Source organism: Vipera ursinii (assembly GCF_947247035.1).
Source record: "Vipera ursinii genome assembly, chromosome: 5".
Classification (NCBI taxonomy): Eukaryota; Metazoa; Chordata; class Lepidosauria; order Squamata; family Viperidae; genus Vipera; species Vipera ursinii.
In genome coordinates this window covers 62080499-62097626 of record NC_139518.1, presented here as the reverse complement: position 1 = coordinate 62097626, position 17128 = coordinate 62080499, and the positions used below count along the sequence as shown (strand labels likewise).

Here is a 17128-nt window from a genome sequence, read left to right as displayed (position 1 = left end):
TATATAGCCACCCAACTCACCCTAGGTGACTCCAAGCAGGTTACTATTGTTTAGGTTTTGATGAAAACTTGTGACAGGAACACGTGACACTGCAGCAAATAGACCAATTTCACCAATAAATCAAACTCTGCAATTCAACTATCACACAATATATTTGCCTCAGAAGTCACATTCAGAGACGTGACTATTTCTCTTGTGGAGAGATGGAGTTGTCATTGCTCCATGCCAATGAAGAATATTTGCAAGAGTGGCGAATATCTGTAGCTGGGGTGTAGGATGAGGGTGAAGGTTTGTTCTCCAAGCTTGTGGCTTGGTTTCTGGAACTTTTCATTACCAGGCCAGATAACATCTTCAGCGGAGTTTAGGGGATGTCAGCGTTCTTTCGTTTATAGGGGCTTCGTGTGGTCAGTAGGTCTAGTGATGGGTCAGGTGTGGGAATTTCAAGAGAGTCTTGCGATGGGTCAGGAGAATATTCTCCCTGGAACTAAACGTGAGCCTCAAAACAATTCCTCCACCTTTCTTTAATTCTTGGCCTGCCGGTGCCTGAACGATTTCCCTGCCTAAAGTTGAGTTCCCTAGATCAGCGTTTCCCAACCTTAGGAACTTGAAGATGCGTGGACTTCAACTCCCAGAATTCCCCAGCCAGCATAGCTGGCTGGGGAATTCTGGGAGTTGAAGTCCACGCATCTTCAAGTTCCTAAGGTTGGGAAACGCTGCCCTAGATGTCCGCTGGAAGCTCTTTAAATGCCAGAAACTCCCTCAAACAGAAGCTCCAACTGACGCAGAAGCGATTTCCCGCCTTTTTCTTCAATGGTTGGGAAAGCCATTCAGGAGCGCGTCCAGCGACCGAAGGAAAGGCGGGGAGTCCCTCAGCGTGACACAGAAGCAAGGAGCTTGACAACAGTAGCCGTGGCAACCAGAACTACCTCCACCACCACCACCTCTTGCTCTTCTTTTTCTTTCTCCTCGGAGGAGGAGGGCGACCTTTTTTTTTCTTCAGCCTCCCTGGCGAAGTTAACCCACCCCCCACAGGCGAAAAGTCCTAATCCGAGCGCTCGGCTTCAGCTCCCTCAACCATGCCGAAAGGGAGGCGGGCCAATCCAAGCACCACCCGGGACGGTATCTGGGTAAGGAAGGTGACGACGGTCAGGCCAGACCAGGGGTCGGCAACCTCGGCTCTTTTATGACTCGTGGACTTCAACTCCCAGAATTCCTGAGCCAGCATAGCTGGCTCAGGAATTCTGGGAGTTGAAGTCCACGAGTCATAAAAGAGCCGAGGTTGCCGACCCCTGGGCCAGACTGGCTCACTTGGTCCATTGGGCACGTGGAGGCAAGGAAGAGCCTGCAGGAGAGACGGTCCGCAAAAAAAAGGAGAAAAAAAAGGCATAATAGCCCCGGATTTAGGCTTACCAACTATTGCTTCGTCCAAGCAAAGATCCTTGTGATCCGTCTTTCATTTCTTTTTCATCCCGGCCTCTGGAGATGTATGTACTGAGAGAGATTCCTATCTCTTGCACTAAAGCCCTAAAAAGTATTCCCGCTCGGCGAAGTATCGCCCTGTTGCGTGATTTAAGGGAAATCGTTTCCAACTTTTATCAGGCAGAATTCGAATTCACACAGCACGTGGCCGGGTGAATAAGATTGAAAGATTTAAGCAGGGAAATAATCCTGTCCTCCCCCTTGAGTGTGATTTAAGAGCTCTGCTGCTGTAAAAAGTTAACGTTATCTTGGAGGAAGTGGCCCTTTTCATCCTAGTTTTGTCGCACAAGATTGTTGTGAGAGAAAAGCAATCTCAATGTTGCTCTTGACTGCTTGGAGGAAAAGAGGCAGAAGGATAAGGAATAATTTGAAATATCTTCAGTTTTAACGCTTGCAGTCTAACAGAGTACACAACTATTTATCTGCTCTAGTATTACTGATGCCTGCAAAATGTTACCAGTTAACAGTATCCCCCTCCAAAAAATGTTTTCCTAAGCTGTTCTTCATTTGTATTTGAAGAAGATATAATTGTGATGTACAAGCATTGTATATAATAGTAATGCTTTTCTTCGTATATAATTTAGCATTTCCCTCTATCTTTTCCACCCTCCAGTTTATTTTTTCCCTTCTTCATACAATCTACTTAATTTGCTTTTTTTTCCCCTGTCTCACTCTTTTTTCCCCTTTTGGCAAGAGAATGGCTCATTACCTTGGTCTTTAATGGGAGAATATGATACAATAGAAGCAGTAACTGTTATTGTTATGAAATGCCAAATTGCTCTTGTGCTTTAATAAGGAATACAGTGTTAATATAGATTATTTCTTTCATATTGAATGCAGAGAACTATTGTTCTACATCATGCAAAATAAAACTTACTCATGAAAGCTCTTGTTGAAAATATGAATAATAATCATGCTGAATATACACTTTATTACATTTCCTTTTCACTTTTAATTTGGCCTTAATACCAAACCTCCTTATCAAACATGCTTGCCTCTTATTCTTATGAATTGTCTTTTTTATTCCTGTGATAATACTTAATTGGTTATATACTGCACTAAGGGATAGTTTGTTCAACATTATTTCAATGAGTAAAATTGGCTGAATTCACACAACATTTATACATTGCTTTTTGTTCTTTACTGTTCTCATAGTTCTCTTTGAGAATCTCATCCAATCGGCCTATCCACTTCTTTATGAATCTTCTTGTTCACTCATTCCATTCTCTTTGTTTATATATTTGTTTTGCATTCCTCGTTTCTTCTCTCTGCATGGCCAAACTACTTTAATGTACTTCCTTTGTACTAGTCCAGGGGTAGGCAACCTTGGCACTTTTATGACTGGTGGACTTCAACTCCCAGAATTCCTGAGCCAGCCATGCTGAGGGGAAAGGGAGAGGTTTCCAAGCTGAGCCATGCTGGCTCAGGAATTCTGGGGGTTGAAGTCCATGAATCATAAAAGAGCCAAGGTTGCCCACCCCTGTACTAGTCAATCACTTTTGTATTAATCCACATTCATTCAGCACCCATTCATTCGCCTCTTCTTGTTTTACCATGCACACTTAATTACCCTGGATTCCCATTATATTCAATTTTATGGTTCTTCTGACATGCTCAACTTCTAGATAACATTCCCACAAAGTGGCTAGATAGCACACAAAGCCGTTTTATTTTTTATGAGTAATCTACCTTTTTAATCAGTTTTGCACATATTAATGTCTGAGTCAATATTTGGTACCAGTTATGCCTTCCAGCTTCCACTGTTCAGTTCCATTGCTAGGTAACTAGATTCTCAGTTGCTCTGAACCCTAGCAATTAAACAACAGATTGGTATATATAACAAGCCTTCCCTCTTCTGTAACTAAAACTCATGAATGAGGCTGCTGAACTGGCATGTATAACTGAAATAAAGCCTTTGTGCATAAGGCCTGGCTATCTGAAGGAATTGTTTCTCTCCCATTTCTGCCCTGTAAGATCTAACAGAGAAGGTGTGCTTCATATTCTATCCTTTAAATCAGGGGTGTAAAACTGGCAGCCTGCGGGCTTGATGTGTTACGTGGAAGCCGCACTTACCCCAGCTCCGGCAAGGGGAAAAAAGTTGCGATATGTCACGACACGTCATGTGATGCAGCGAGTTTGACACCCCTGCTTTAAATAATGCCATTTGAAAGGACTTAACAAGTGCATTGTCTTTGTGACAGCATCTCCTTTTTGGAATAGTATTCCCCCAGAGGTTTAGACTCCCTTCAAGCCTTAAGCACTTTTTAAAAAAAACAGCTTCCCCCTCCCCCAAGCTCTGGGAGAGATTGCCCATTTGACATGCAGTGTGTTTCAGTTAGGGTATGTCTGTTTAGTCCTTTATGTACTGCATACTTTTTATTTTGTTTGTAAGTATTGTATCTGTTTTTAATTTGTACATTGAATCAATGTGGAATTGGGCAACTTTATACATCTAAATTATAATATATATTTTCTATATATTTTCCATTTTTAATAAACTCAATAGTAACATAGTACAAAAATTCATGTGGAGTCCTTGATGCTCTTCAAAGCTTGTGTTTGCTTGCAGACATTTCATTACCTAATAGTTAACATCTTCAGTGCTAGTGAGTGTGAGATTTGCTCCTATTTATATACAGTGTTGGTGGAGGTGTGGTTTTCTGCTTAGTAGTTTTTTGATCAGGCTATTGCTGTCTGCTATTAATCTATGGTTGTCTAGGTGTTGGTTACTGTAGAATGTATTTTTTGTCTTTTTGGTTCATTCGTAGTTTATTGTCTCTTGAATGGTATTCTATGGTTGACTCTGTCCAACTCTGTGTTGTGAGATTAAAGAGTTTTGGTCATGTCATCTGACTTCTTGGTGTTCATTGATGATCTGCAGGGTCTTCTGCCTGTATGTCCTACATAGTGGCAGTTACAGTTCTTATTGTGTTGTAGATGACTCCTGTTTTTTCTTCTTGAATTACTGGGTCACTGGCTACTGAACTGAAGAAGATAACACTGCCATACATAAAAAAATATCTCAGAAACAGCCAACAGACTGACACAACCACATTCTATCACCATAGCACACAAACCAACTAAAATCCTCCAAAACATCAAAGTAAAAAAAAAGCCCAGTATAAAATACTCATTAGCACTGATGATGTTATCTAGTTGGGTAATGAAACATTGGAAAACTAACAAGCAAGCTCAGAGAGCAGCATAGTTCAACTCTGAGCTACATATATTTTCTTCTGCTGTGACAGAAATTCATCAGCTGTACTGATTTTAGTTTTTGCCATTTATTTTATTTTATTCATTTTATTTTCTTGCCAATCATAACTTTGCTGTATTAATTTTCAGATCCGTGTTCCTCTTTGCTTCATACAGTCTTAGCATTCTTTGTAACTCATTCAGCTTCTCAACCAACACTGCAGCATAATCCGCATACAAATGTGTGTGTGCATATTCTGTCCCTAACTAATGTATATGAAGTTAGCATAAGCATTTCTCCATGTTTATATATTTATCCATCAGTACATTAAATAAGAAGGGATGCGGTGGCTCAGTGGGTTAGGATGCTGAGCTTGTCGATCAGATGGTCGGCAGTTTGGCGGTTCGAATCCCAAGTGCCGCGTAACAGAGTGAGCGCCTGTTACTCGTCCCAGCTTCTGCCAACCTAGCAGTTCAAAAGCACGTAAAAATGCAAGTAGAAAAATAGGGACCACTACGGTGAGAAGGTAACAGCGTTCTGTGCGCCTTTGGCGTCTAGTCATGCCGGCCACATGACCACGGAGACGTCCTTGGACAAGCGCTGGCTCTTCGGCTTTGAAACAGAGATGAGCACCGGCCCCTAGAGTCGGAAACGACTAAGCACGCATGTGCGGGGGAACCTTTACCTTTTACCTTTACCTTACATTAAATAACCAAGGGAACATCATACAATCTACTCTTATACCATTTTTCCAACACTTTCCCCCCCTAATCTTTCAGAAGCTTAGTCCGATCATACATTGTTCTTACTACATTGAAAAACTCCAAATTTGTGCAATTCATCATAAATTGCTTCAATGTTGCCTCGTACTGCAAGATGACTAGCATACAAATGTGATAAAATGAAAAATAAATTTGATAAAAATAAATTAGACTTACTCCCTTTTTAATATACTTTTTCTAAATCAACAGATGTGCAGTGAACCTTTTTACAATTTATGTATTTCTCAGTGACATGCTGAAGAGAAAGAAAGACTGTTTTTTAACACCACAAAAAAAGCTGTATTATACAAACTTTGCTCATTGTTAGTAGATAGGCACATAAGAGAGTGATATCTGCCCATTTGTTATCATTTTGGTCAATTGAAACTGTCACCTACACCTTCTTAGTAATATATAGAATTTATAGATAGATGACTAACTATATTTACAGCATTCTTCTAACAATAAGGCCAGTATGGATTACTTTTTGTACATTTGGCCACCGTGCTGGAAACATCCAATTTTATGCAAGGCATAAATTATTCCATGCAAAGTATAATTAATTTATAGCTTTATTTATTTATTTATTTTATTTAATTGGATTTGTATACCGCCCTTTCCCGAAGGACTCAGGGCGGTTAACAGGGTAATTAAAACAAGAAATACAAAAATTAAAAACAATTAAAAAGATTATAACAGTCCCTGAAAAAGTAAAACCCCCCAATTAAAATTAGAATTAAAATTCTCAGCCTGCTAGACCTTCCATAAAGTCCTGAAGATCTGGCTCTGCCGGTTGAACTGGGACCCCCAACAGGGGCGTACCATTCTGGAGGTGATAATTGGATTAAGAAAAGACCACACCTCTCCCCATGTCCTTTGTGCTCTCCTCTTCCCTATCTTTTAGTTGTACTTTTTATTTATTGTTTTATCATTTTAATGTCTACTGGCTTTAATGTTTGTAACTCCATCAGAGACAGGATGAGCTCCCATCCTTTGCTCCAGCTCATGTCGTGCTGGGGACATGAAAGGAGCCCCCAACTGAGCTTCCTCCAGACAACGATAATGTCACCGGCTAATCCTTTCAACCTGGAAGCACCTCGGTGCATCCAATATGAATATGATGTGACCTACCCAGAGCCCCCTCTAGATGAGATGGGCGGCACATTAAACAAATAAATAAAACAGTTTTATTCAAATCCAACCAACCAAGAAGTGTATGTGTGTGTGTGTGTGTGTGTGTAATATATTAACATATTTTTATGTATCATGTAACTTGGAAAATAGAAATTACGTTATGTTTTTATAAAATGAAAATAGAATGAGATTTTGCTTCTATATGGGGCCTCTAGGTGTTGCTGTAATACAAACAATAAAATGCAGACTATAGAATCTGGCGTTCATTTTTTAAGTATTGAATTGTATAGATTATTTTGTTTGTGTTTTGCAGTTCAAACAGTGTGGAAACCTGCAAATATTTCCAGAATCTCTTACAGCTACAATGCAAAAGCAGATATTTAGTATAGATGCCAATTATCAAACTGGAAAAAATGTGCCAATGATGTACAAAGAACGTGAGAAAGTAAGTATTTTTCCAATTTTTACGAAACTTCAGCTTACTATAAATACATGTCTAAGTTTGTTTTAATTTTGAAACTTCTCAACTTCAATTTGTAGCTAAGTTAGTACTGTTATAGTATAGATCAGTGTTTTCTCGGGCTGTTTGTTTCTGATGTTAGCAGATTTTCAATTGCAGTTACATTATATCCTAATCTGGAATTTCTAAATTGATGCAGAATTTCTCAGACTAGATTGCAGTCCCTGGGCTGTTGTGAGCACATCAGAGGTATAGTCTTTTTTTCTCTTTTTTTTAACTAATCAGACTTACATAGACAAAGTGGAAGCACTATCAAAACTTGCTTTGAGTTGCCTAGACATTATTGTAGCAGGTTTACAGAGGCAAAACACTGAGTAAAACCCAGAGTTTTGAGAGATGGCTAAACCCTTTGGGTCCAGCCATTTGCAAAACCACCGGTCTCAGCAGTTTTATTTCTTAGTTATGTAGTTTTAATCACATACCATCACACAAATATTTGTCATGGGGGAAGGCACTGAGATGCAGTGAAATTGATGACCCTTGTATTAAATGTATAATTCTTTTTAGCTGCTAAAATAGCAGTTGTCAGTAAAATGTAATTAAATTGTGTTTATCTCAATGCTATATTCCTGTTTATTCAGAACTTTCATCTCATGACCTAGAGCAGGGGCGTCAAACTGCCGGCCGGTGGGCTGGTTGCATCATGGGAAGGCCACGCCCACCCCAGCTCCGGCAATGTAAAAAAATCACAATGACGTAGCGAGTTTGAGATCTGTGACCTAGAGTCAATTTGCCTATGCCATTTAACAAATACAGTAAATTAGAATAAATCTACAATAATTTGCCTTCTTTTATAATATACCTTAGTGATATTAATAAATCTTACATTCACTCGTTAGAAGAATACAAATTAAAGTCATTTTCTCCAATATATGAAACTGTAAAGACAGTTTATATAGACATTATTTTGCCAAGCAAATATGCCTGTCTTTTCTCCAATGTATGGTCTATAGATAAATATGGTTCTGACCTGATCGCTAACATGTGCTGCAACAATTTTTGATATGAACAGTACAAATTCCTTTATGTTTGCTTCAACTTCTCTAAGGAGCCAGAAATTCCAGGTTCAAAACACTTAATCAAGTTCAGTTTGGGATGAGATCACCATAGGCTTAACTCTAATCCCTTCATAAAATCAAAAAAATGAGGGAAAAGCAAAGGCACAAAAATGCTTCAGGCTCTTGAGAAAATAGTTTATTATATTTTAGATAGTGTACAAATCCATCCTGAAGAGCTTTTGTTTCTTGAAAACTTTTTATAGAGCACAACGTCTAACAGAAACTGATATGGAATTTATAAAAGGATTTTTGAAATCATCCCTTGAGGAAGGATTTGTATCTGAAATGTGCTAGACAGTAATGAAATTATTTTATAGCACCTGGAGTTTTTTTGTTGTTCTTACAGAGCCCCAAAGCTTTAGCTTGGCTGTCTTTCCTAACAAAAAAAAGGCAATTTGCTCCACTTTCTATTTATATCCAAAACAGATAAAGATTATGTTATGTGGAGTGATAGAGTATATGTGTGTTTGTATCAAAGTATGGTACCTACTTCTTTGCTTTTTAATACTGGCATATCTGATAACTAGCATGTTGATCAATATGCTTGATCACTCTTTTTTTAAATCCTGCTTCCAGGTGTAGATAATTACCTGTGCATAATTTGTTTGTACACAGAAATCAGGAATTAACTAATAATTAACTAACCACAGATGGAGCATTCAGTATTAGCCGTACTTCCTGAGAGGCGTTGCCTACATAAGTGAACAAGTAGCATGTATCAGATCTGACTCTGCTTATTCCTACTAGTTGCTCTAAGTCCCTTCTTCATTTATGTATGCATGCTATTTTTAGCTGGTTTTCAGCCTAAGCCCTCACAGCTTAGCATAGCTTTCAGAATTGAAAAAAGAAAATAGGACAATATGTAACAGACACAATTACAAATCAGATATTTTAATAGACTAATATAAAAAAGATAATAAAGTAACATGTAGGTTGATATAACATATCCTATAAATGTCTATTTAAGGCAAGTAAAACCCATTTAATTTTACATGGCTTAATTCCCCAAAAGAACTATAGATTTGCAGCATAAACTATTTGGTTCAGTTTGGTTAAAGAACAAATTAGTTGCCTCATGCCAAAAAGAAAACAGAATGAATGCCAAGCAAAATTCCCTGGAGCAAAAGTTGTAAGACGCACTTACTCAATACATGTTCACACAACACGCTAAGCCCAAAGTGAAGAAACTACAGTGTAATTTATTTCACTGTATGAATATAGTCATTATGTTTTATGAAACCATGGGTTTTGACTTTATTCAAAGTCAGTTATGGCTTATTCAGCAAATTATGGTTAAGTATCCCAGGACTCAGTGCAGTGTATGAACCTTGCTTGGTTTACAATTTATATTTTTTTTCCAGTTTATACAAACCTGTAAGCCAAAACTAAGTGAACTATATTATGGAATGCGTAATGTCACATTTTAATTATTGTAATGAACAGTTGTAGTTTTTGAAAACGAATGATTGACATCTTAAGAAATATATTTGAATATTGTTTTGATCAATGTAATGTTTTATTGTATGTTTTCATGGTGAAGGGGTTTTTTGTGGGAAGGAAAGACTTTTAATCTGTAATATCTGAGTGTTTTTGTAATCTGGTAGGTGTTTTGTTTGTAGTAATTGCAAGCACACTTTAGACATATTGAGTAATAAAGCAAAAGGCAGGAAATTTTTGTGAAAATTGTTTGGTTTACACTTTATTGGTTTATCAAATCTATTATGAATGGCCTTTTATTGCTGCGACATATATTTATTTCTGTAATAAAATCCATTTCCTTGTGTTTTAAATCCATTGTTTCTTGAATTGTATAAAGCAAACATATGGGGAGTGAGGTGAAAGATGAGATGAAAGACCTGATCAGTTATTGACCTCTTGATTGAAATAGTAGCAATCAAGTAATAACAATTCTGTTATTAATGGTGCTTGGCACAAACTATATAATTACTCTAAAATAGTAAATCAGCATGTAGTACTGAGTGAGATTACCGAGAAAGAAATTGGCATGTGGATTACAGATTTTTTTAATTGTTTATTGTACCATCTGATTTTTTATAAACAGATGACAGAGCTCAGACAATATTATTGATACTTTAGTTACACATTCAGAAAAAAGGGAATCCACAATTTAGTGGATACTGAAAAAAACCTGGGCATGGTACAGATAAGATTTTTGGACAAGCATAGGCCAAATATGGATCTCCATTTTCCTTAACTGGATTATAGAGGAATTGTTGAATCTGTCATTTGTATTTCTCTAACTGTCTGGTTTGGTACAACAGCCCAACAGGACAGACTTCAATGGATAGTTGGGACTGCAGAAAAAACAATTGCAACCAGCCTGCTTTCCATTGAGGACCTGTGTACTGCACGAGCCAGAAAGAGGGCTGAGAAAATATCTACAGACCCCTCACATCCTAGACACCCCAGGACGCCGCTACAGACATTGCATACCAAAACAACTAGACACAGTTTTTCCCCACATTCATCTTTCTGCTGAACACCTAATTTCCACAGTACTCTTTTATGTCTAAGGATATTTATTTTATTTATTTATTTATTTATTTAGATTTATATACCGCCCTTTCCCGAAGGACTCATTTACCCATGTACTAGGGCTGTATTACTATTATCCTTCTCATCTTTCCTCTTACCTTTTACCATTGGTATCTTATGATTATTATTTATTTATTATTATTTATTGAATTTTTATACCGCCCTTCTCCCGAAGGACTCAGGGCGGTGAACAGGGCATATAAATAGAAATACAAAAGTTAAAAAAGGATTAAATAATTGCCCAATTAAAACAATCAGAATATAAAACCCATTAAAACCCTAACATTCCCCCATCAGGCCAGGCCAGCTTGTTCGAATAGATGGGTCTTTAACCCGCGCCGGAAGGAGCAAAGATCCGGTGCCATCCGGAGCTCAACCGGCAGTTGGTTCCATAAAGCCGGGGCGCCCACAGAGAAGGCCCTCCCCCTGGGGGCCACCAGCCGGCATTCTCTGACCGGAGGCACCCTGAGGAGGCCCTCTCTGTGGGAACGCACAGGGCGGAGGGGAGTCGACGCCGGCAGCAGGTGGTCCCCGAGGTATTCCGGACCCATGCCATGCAAGGACTTAAAAACCATCACCAAGACCTTGAACCTCACCCGGAAGACAACTGGTAGCCAATGCAGCTTGCGGAGCAAAGGTGTAACATGGGAGTACTGGGAAACTCCCAAGACAACTCTCGCGGCCGCATTCTGTACCAGTTGGAGGCTCCGAGTGGTCTTCAAGGGAAGCCCCATGTAAAGAGCATTGCAGTAGTCCAGACGAGAGGTCACGAGCGCATGAGTGACCGTACACAGGGCATCCCGGTCCAGATAGGGCCGCAACTGACGCACCAGGCGAACCTGAGCGAAGGCCCCCATAGTCACGGCTACTATGTGGTCTTCTAGAGTAAGCCGTGAATCTAGGAGGACTCCCAAGTTGCGAGCCCTGTCCACGGGGGGTAAAAACTCACCCCCCATAGAAAGAGATGGAACATTTTGAATGTCCCGGGATGCCGGAATGTACAGGTCTAGATAATCCGCTTCATCCAGAACCAGAGGGAGCTGATGCGCCACCACACTCTCAACAACCTTCACAAGAAAGCGAAGGTTGGAGACAGGACGAAAGTTGTTTAACACAGCTGGGTCCAAGGCAGGCTTCTTGAGGAGAAGTCTCACCACCGCCTCCTTCAAGACGGTGGGGAAATTATGCACCAGAGACAAATTCCTTGTGTGTCCAATCACACTTGGGCAATAAAGAATATTGTATATTGTATTGTATATTGTACAATGCCTTTTATATGTTTAATTTGATATTGGATCCACTAAGCTGTCTGAAGGACATTCTGAAGGTTAAAATTGCTGAATTAAATAAAAATTATGAATGCTATATATCAAAATTTAATAATACATCACAGTAAATTGTCCACTCAATTGTAGTAAGTGTCCTAAGCATAGGAGATACACACAGAGAACCAGATAGATTGTATTATACATAACATATATACATATGTATGTGTGTGTGTGTATGTATGTACTTTAATTAGCTCAGTATATTAATTAGCTGAGTGGTACCAATTCTTCAAAAAAAGACAATGTCATATTACTTACAGTCGCTCACATTCCATAGCCCAAGACAAGCTTTTTCAGAAATTTGCTTTCAAATAATTGCAATAGCTTATTTGGATAGAAGATATAGAGGCTTACCAATTGTACTGTTTATGCATCTGTAATAACTTGAAGGAGGAAGATCTGAAAAATACTAGTAATAAAAAAAATAGAAATGTATTGGTTCCAAGTGTTGTCCTTTAGTTCCTAATACAATCCTGAGAAAATTTAGATAAATTTAGATACCTTGTTTTTTCTGATCTACAGTCTGGTTATATTTTAAACACCAAAAATTATTCTTAATTTCAGGAAAATACACTGCTTGGCTATTTAGTCCTTATTTAATTCTATGATTCTAAATTAAGAGTCTTAACATTATTAGGGTCTTGTTGGAAAGTAGGGAATGTGTTGACTTTGTTTCAAAGAAAACTAGAGTTTTCTTTTTCTTTGCTTAGCGTAGAGAGCAAAACCTAGGAGACTGCAAATAATACAATTTAACATGCATCCATATGTTTTCTAGATTTGGGACGTAGTCCTTTTAAATACATATTCTGCCATTTAATATATAGTATCAGTGTTCTGTGCTGAGCTCATAAATCTAAGGTTGACTTAAATTATGAGTTTCCTTTTGAAGTTCAGTTTTTATTAGCAGTGAAATCAGTAGTAAGCCTCTAAAAGATATCTTGAAATTATTTTAGTAATTTGTTCCCATAAAAATAAATTTGATTTAATTCAATAGCTCTGCATGCTTAAGATTAAATGAAATTAAATTCTGTTATGAATATAGCGTATATTCTTTACTAATGGAAACAATGAATTTGTATCACAAATCTTTACATATGCAGGTAATTTTGATTTCTGTAGAACATGAAAGCTGTTATCCTGTTGTATGAATGCACAAGACTTTTTTTATTTTCTTTTAGAAACCAGTAAATACATTTCCATTTTCAATCCATGATAATAAACATTGTTTATTGACTATGGGAGAGTATTTAGATTCTGTAAGTATTCTGTTTTAATGGTATTTCCTTAAGAATAATTGTTAATAATTCTCTGTAGGTTATGTAATATATTTTGGAAATATTTATATTCATTTACTATTATAGAATTTCCTTTGTCTAAGCTGGATGGCAAAATTGATGACAGCTTATTGAAATTTCTTGTCAGTTATGACACATAACAAGTTATAGGCTGTTAATTTTCTTTTGTAGAAATTTAGATATATATTTTATAGTTCTTGTATAATAGCATTTACTAATTAATAGGGCAATTCATATTTTTCCAAAATTTGAGATGTACTAGAGGATCTTTAGTTCTTGAAAATGCAGAGAAATATATATACAGGTAGTCCTCAACTTATGACCACAATTGAGCGCAAAATTTATAATGCTAAGTGAGAATTTTTTTAAGTGAGTTTGCCCCATTTTATGACTTTTCTAGCCACATTTGTTAAGTGAATCAATGCAGTTGTTAAATTAGTAACATGGTTGTTAAGCGAATCTGGCTCTCCCATTGACTTTGGTTGTCAGAAGATTGCAAATGGGGAATCACGTGATACCAGGACACTGCAACCATAATAAATGTGAATCAGTTGTCAAGCATCCAAGAGTAAATCACGTGACCATGGGGATGCTGCAACAGTCATAAGTGTGAAAAATAGTCATGTCACTTTTTTCACTGCTGTTGCAAATTTGAATGGTCACTAAATAAACTGCTGTCAGTTGAGGATTACCTGCAATATCAAAAAATACTGACATGTGCGGGATTTGATCATCTAAGGTGCATCCCGAAGTTGTCTTATATGTGGCCTGCAATACTTAGCAGGACTGCTTTGCACACTTCAGTTAGAAACAGATACACATTAAAAATGTATTACCTGTATCTATTTGGTAATAAGTGAAGGAATTACCCATCTTTTTTGAGCTTGAGGAAGAGAGATTGGTTTTCCAAGATACTGCATGTTTCTCTGAAGTCCACGCTTCTACTGCAATAAGGTTGCAAAAACTTACTTTTGCTATGTATCAGATGAGAATAAATTTCAGAAATAGTTTTTAGTTAATTATCAACATGCTAGCCAAGATCTTTTACTAAAGCCTTTCCTGATGGTTCTCAAGTGTAATACAGAACATGCTATCTTAAATATCATTCTAAAATAAATGCCTTCTCATTTCTTTTAGGGACTAGGAGTAAGAAAATTTCAAGAAAAGTGTCAACACTATTCGCAAAACTACTATTTTTTGGCCCAAGAGCAAATTCCTAGCAGCAATGCCTACAATTCTGTTTATCAGAGTTCATTTGTCCAATATCCAGATATTAAACATTCCATTCTAGGTCGATTTCCTAAAAGCCATATTGATAAATGCATTGCTCTGCATACTGCACCTCAAAATGATTACATGTGGTTTTCAAAATGTTATACTGGTTCTAATCATATAGCTCCTCCAGGGGTTACTAAAAGCTCAGAACCTGAAAAACTTTCAACTGCTGAAGAAAAAATAAAGTAAATTTTCAGGCTTTCATAATAGTAAAGCATATTTCATGTAGGACATAAAATACTTTTTTTTAAAAATGTAAGGGATCCAATTTTCTCTGAAATGATTTCCAGAACCTAAATGGCATTAAAGTCATGGCAATTGGATGAGTGGTTGTATTCATGCACTTTATTTTCTTAAAAGATCAATGCTGTCATAGGAAAAGCAAACTTTTTAATACCGCTTTGAATATACATTTAGTTTTCCCCTCTCAAGGTAAATATTAAAATGTTTCACTTTTTATTGTGACTTCAGCTAGTTAGTTCTATAAAGTAAAAATTATAATAATCTGTTCAAATATACAAAATGGTGACCATTCCTTTGTTATTGTCATCATATTATGGAAAATGGTGCTTAACCAGTCATCTTTAATGCTATTTTTAGGCTAGGAAAAACAAAATGGGGAAATGGTTCTTGAATTCTCTAAGATTGAGGAACCTGTTTTGGTTGTTGATAAATACACAGAAGTCCACATGCAGTGGTCACTGTCACCTCACTAAGGGAATGCAGCCTCTTGACGTGCTTGAAGGTATATTTACACAACAATTGCATATGTACATGAACAAATATATTTAATCTGATTGTCTACGGTACTCTCAAAGACAGAATATCCCTTGATATGGTAGCTCCCTATACAAAAATCACACAAGCAACAACTAGCAATTTTGCAACCAGTTTAAATGGGGGAAGGGGTGGGGTGGGGCCTTATGCTGAGAGACAGACATAGAGCACTTTGAGATTGTAAAAATTTACAGAGAAGGTGAGTTCTTACCTTTTAGTGCAAATTGCCGGTGAGAACAGCCAGGCCAAAGCAGAGAAATCCAGAAATTGAGCCTAGGATCATATAACCAGATGTTCAGGTTGTCTGGCAAGGAGGCAAGAAAAAAGAAGCCAGTCCAAAAGCAGGAAGCTGTTTCCAACAATGAGAAAGGAGTTGGGAGGTTGCTCTTACATAACCCTGGTTACTGGTATAACATAATTAGAGAGTTGTCCGTTGAGAGCTGCCTAGTTCAGTCCTTCCCTTCATAATTGCTGATATATTCTTGGACTAGGATTCTGGATCAGGCCCCTTATGATTTGAGTTCAATCACACCTGTTCTGGTTCATTGATTCTGAACTGCTGCAGCTTTCTGATTGCCTGATGTGAGACCCCAGTCTATTAGACTTGGTATCAGGTCTCCCTTTTGAGCCTCAAGTTTATAGAAGGCCATAACACTAGAGATGCATCTTATCTTGCTCTCATCCCGTATACAGAAATCATAAAGGGAGATGAAAGCACAGCAATAAAAGACATTGAAATTATGATCCAAGTGACCGGAAACAAAGTAAGAATAAAGTCATGGAAGTAAATATCCCCAAGAAGAAAACAAAGGAAGTGTGGATTGGAAAGAGGTTTCAACTAAGACCATTGTGGATTGCCCAGAGATTTTCCATGCCTAATTGAAGTTTTCAATGCCTACTTGAGTTCTTGAAGGTTTATAATTGATAAGAACTATCAGTTACCATAGTTACATTGTCTCCCCTGATCAAGACACTAATCCACGGACATCACTTATTTTATAGTTATATTCATAAAATTCATTCAACAAAAGAAAGTTTTAGGATTCTCTCAACAAAAGAAAGTTTTAGGAATACATGATTATTGGAAAACATCCTTTTTTTTACGGAACCAGTTATTCTTTATTTTGCAGAATCTCACTAATTCCGCTGCATGTTATCAACTGTTGTCAACCACTGAGATCAACCCAACCTCAAGGCATTTTGAAATGAATTTAGCTTAATGCTTGAAATATTGTTTTCTCGTGGCTAGTTGCTAAAATTGTCTTTACTGAAGTTAGAAGATATCGCAGTTTTCTGACTGAAGCATACAACCATGAAGATGCAGTTAAGCATCTTACACTTTTTCCCCAAAATATTAATGCGAGATGAATCAGCAATAAAATTCTAAGCCAATACAGAAGCATCTCATTTAAATTATATACTTTACGTACACTCAGTGTATTAATTGTACACCATTCGATGATATACTGTACTTTGTTTTATGGAATATTTCCAAACGAATGTAATACCTTCAACAAAGGATCTCCGCTCCTTCTGGCGCGGGTTAAAGACCCATTTATTTGAACAAGCTGGCCTGGCCTGATGGGGAGTCAACTTAGGGTTTTAATATTTGTACATTCTTACTGTTTTATTTTGGGCAATAATTTAATTCTTTTTTTTAACTTTTGTACTTTTGTATTTTTATTATATGCCCTGTTCACCGCCCTGAGTCCTTCGGGAGAAGGGCGGTATAAAAATTTAATAAACTTA

General features: G+C 37.4%; 1 protein-coding gene across 1 annotated transcript; it reads left to right on the top strand.

Annotated features, from left to right (window-relative positions):
- Nucleotides 1-1076: 1076 nt before the first annotated feature.
- Nucleotides 1077-14791, top strand: TEX36 (testis expressed 36; the record flags this gene model as incomplete). The annotated part of the gene is made up of 4 exons (XM_083363308.1): nucleotides 1077-1127; nucleotides 6884-7015; nucleotides 13211-13288; nucleotides 14465-14791. The coding sequence occupies 4 exons, from the start codon at nucleotides 1077-1079 to the stop codon at nucleotides 14789-14791; spliced, it is 588 nt and encodes a 195-aa protein (XP_083219434.1).
- Nucleotides 14792-17128: the final 2337 nt, after the last annotated feature.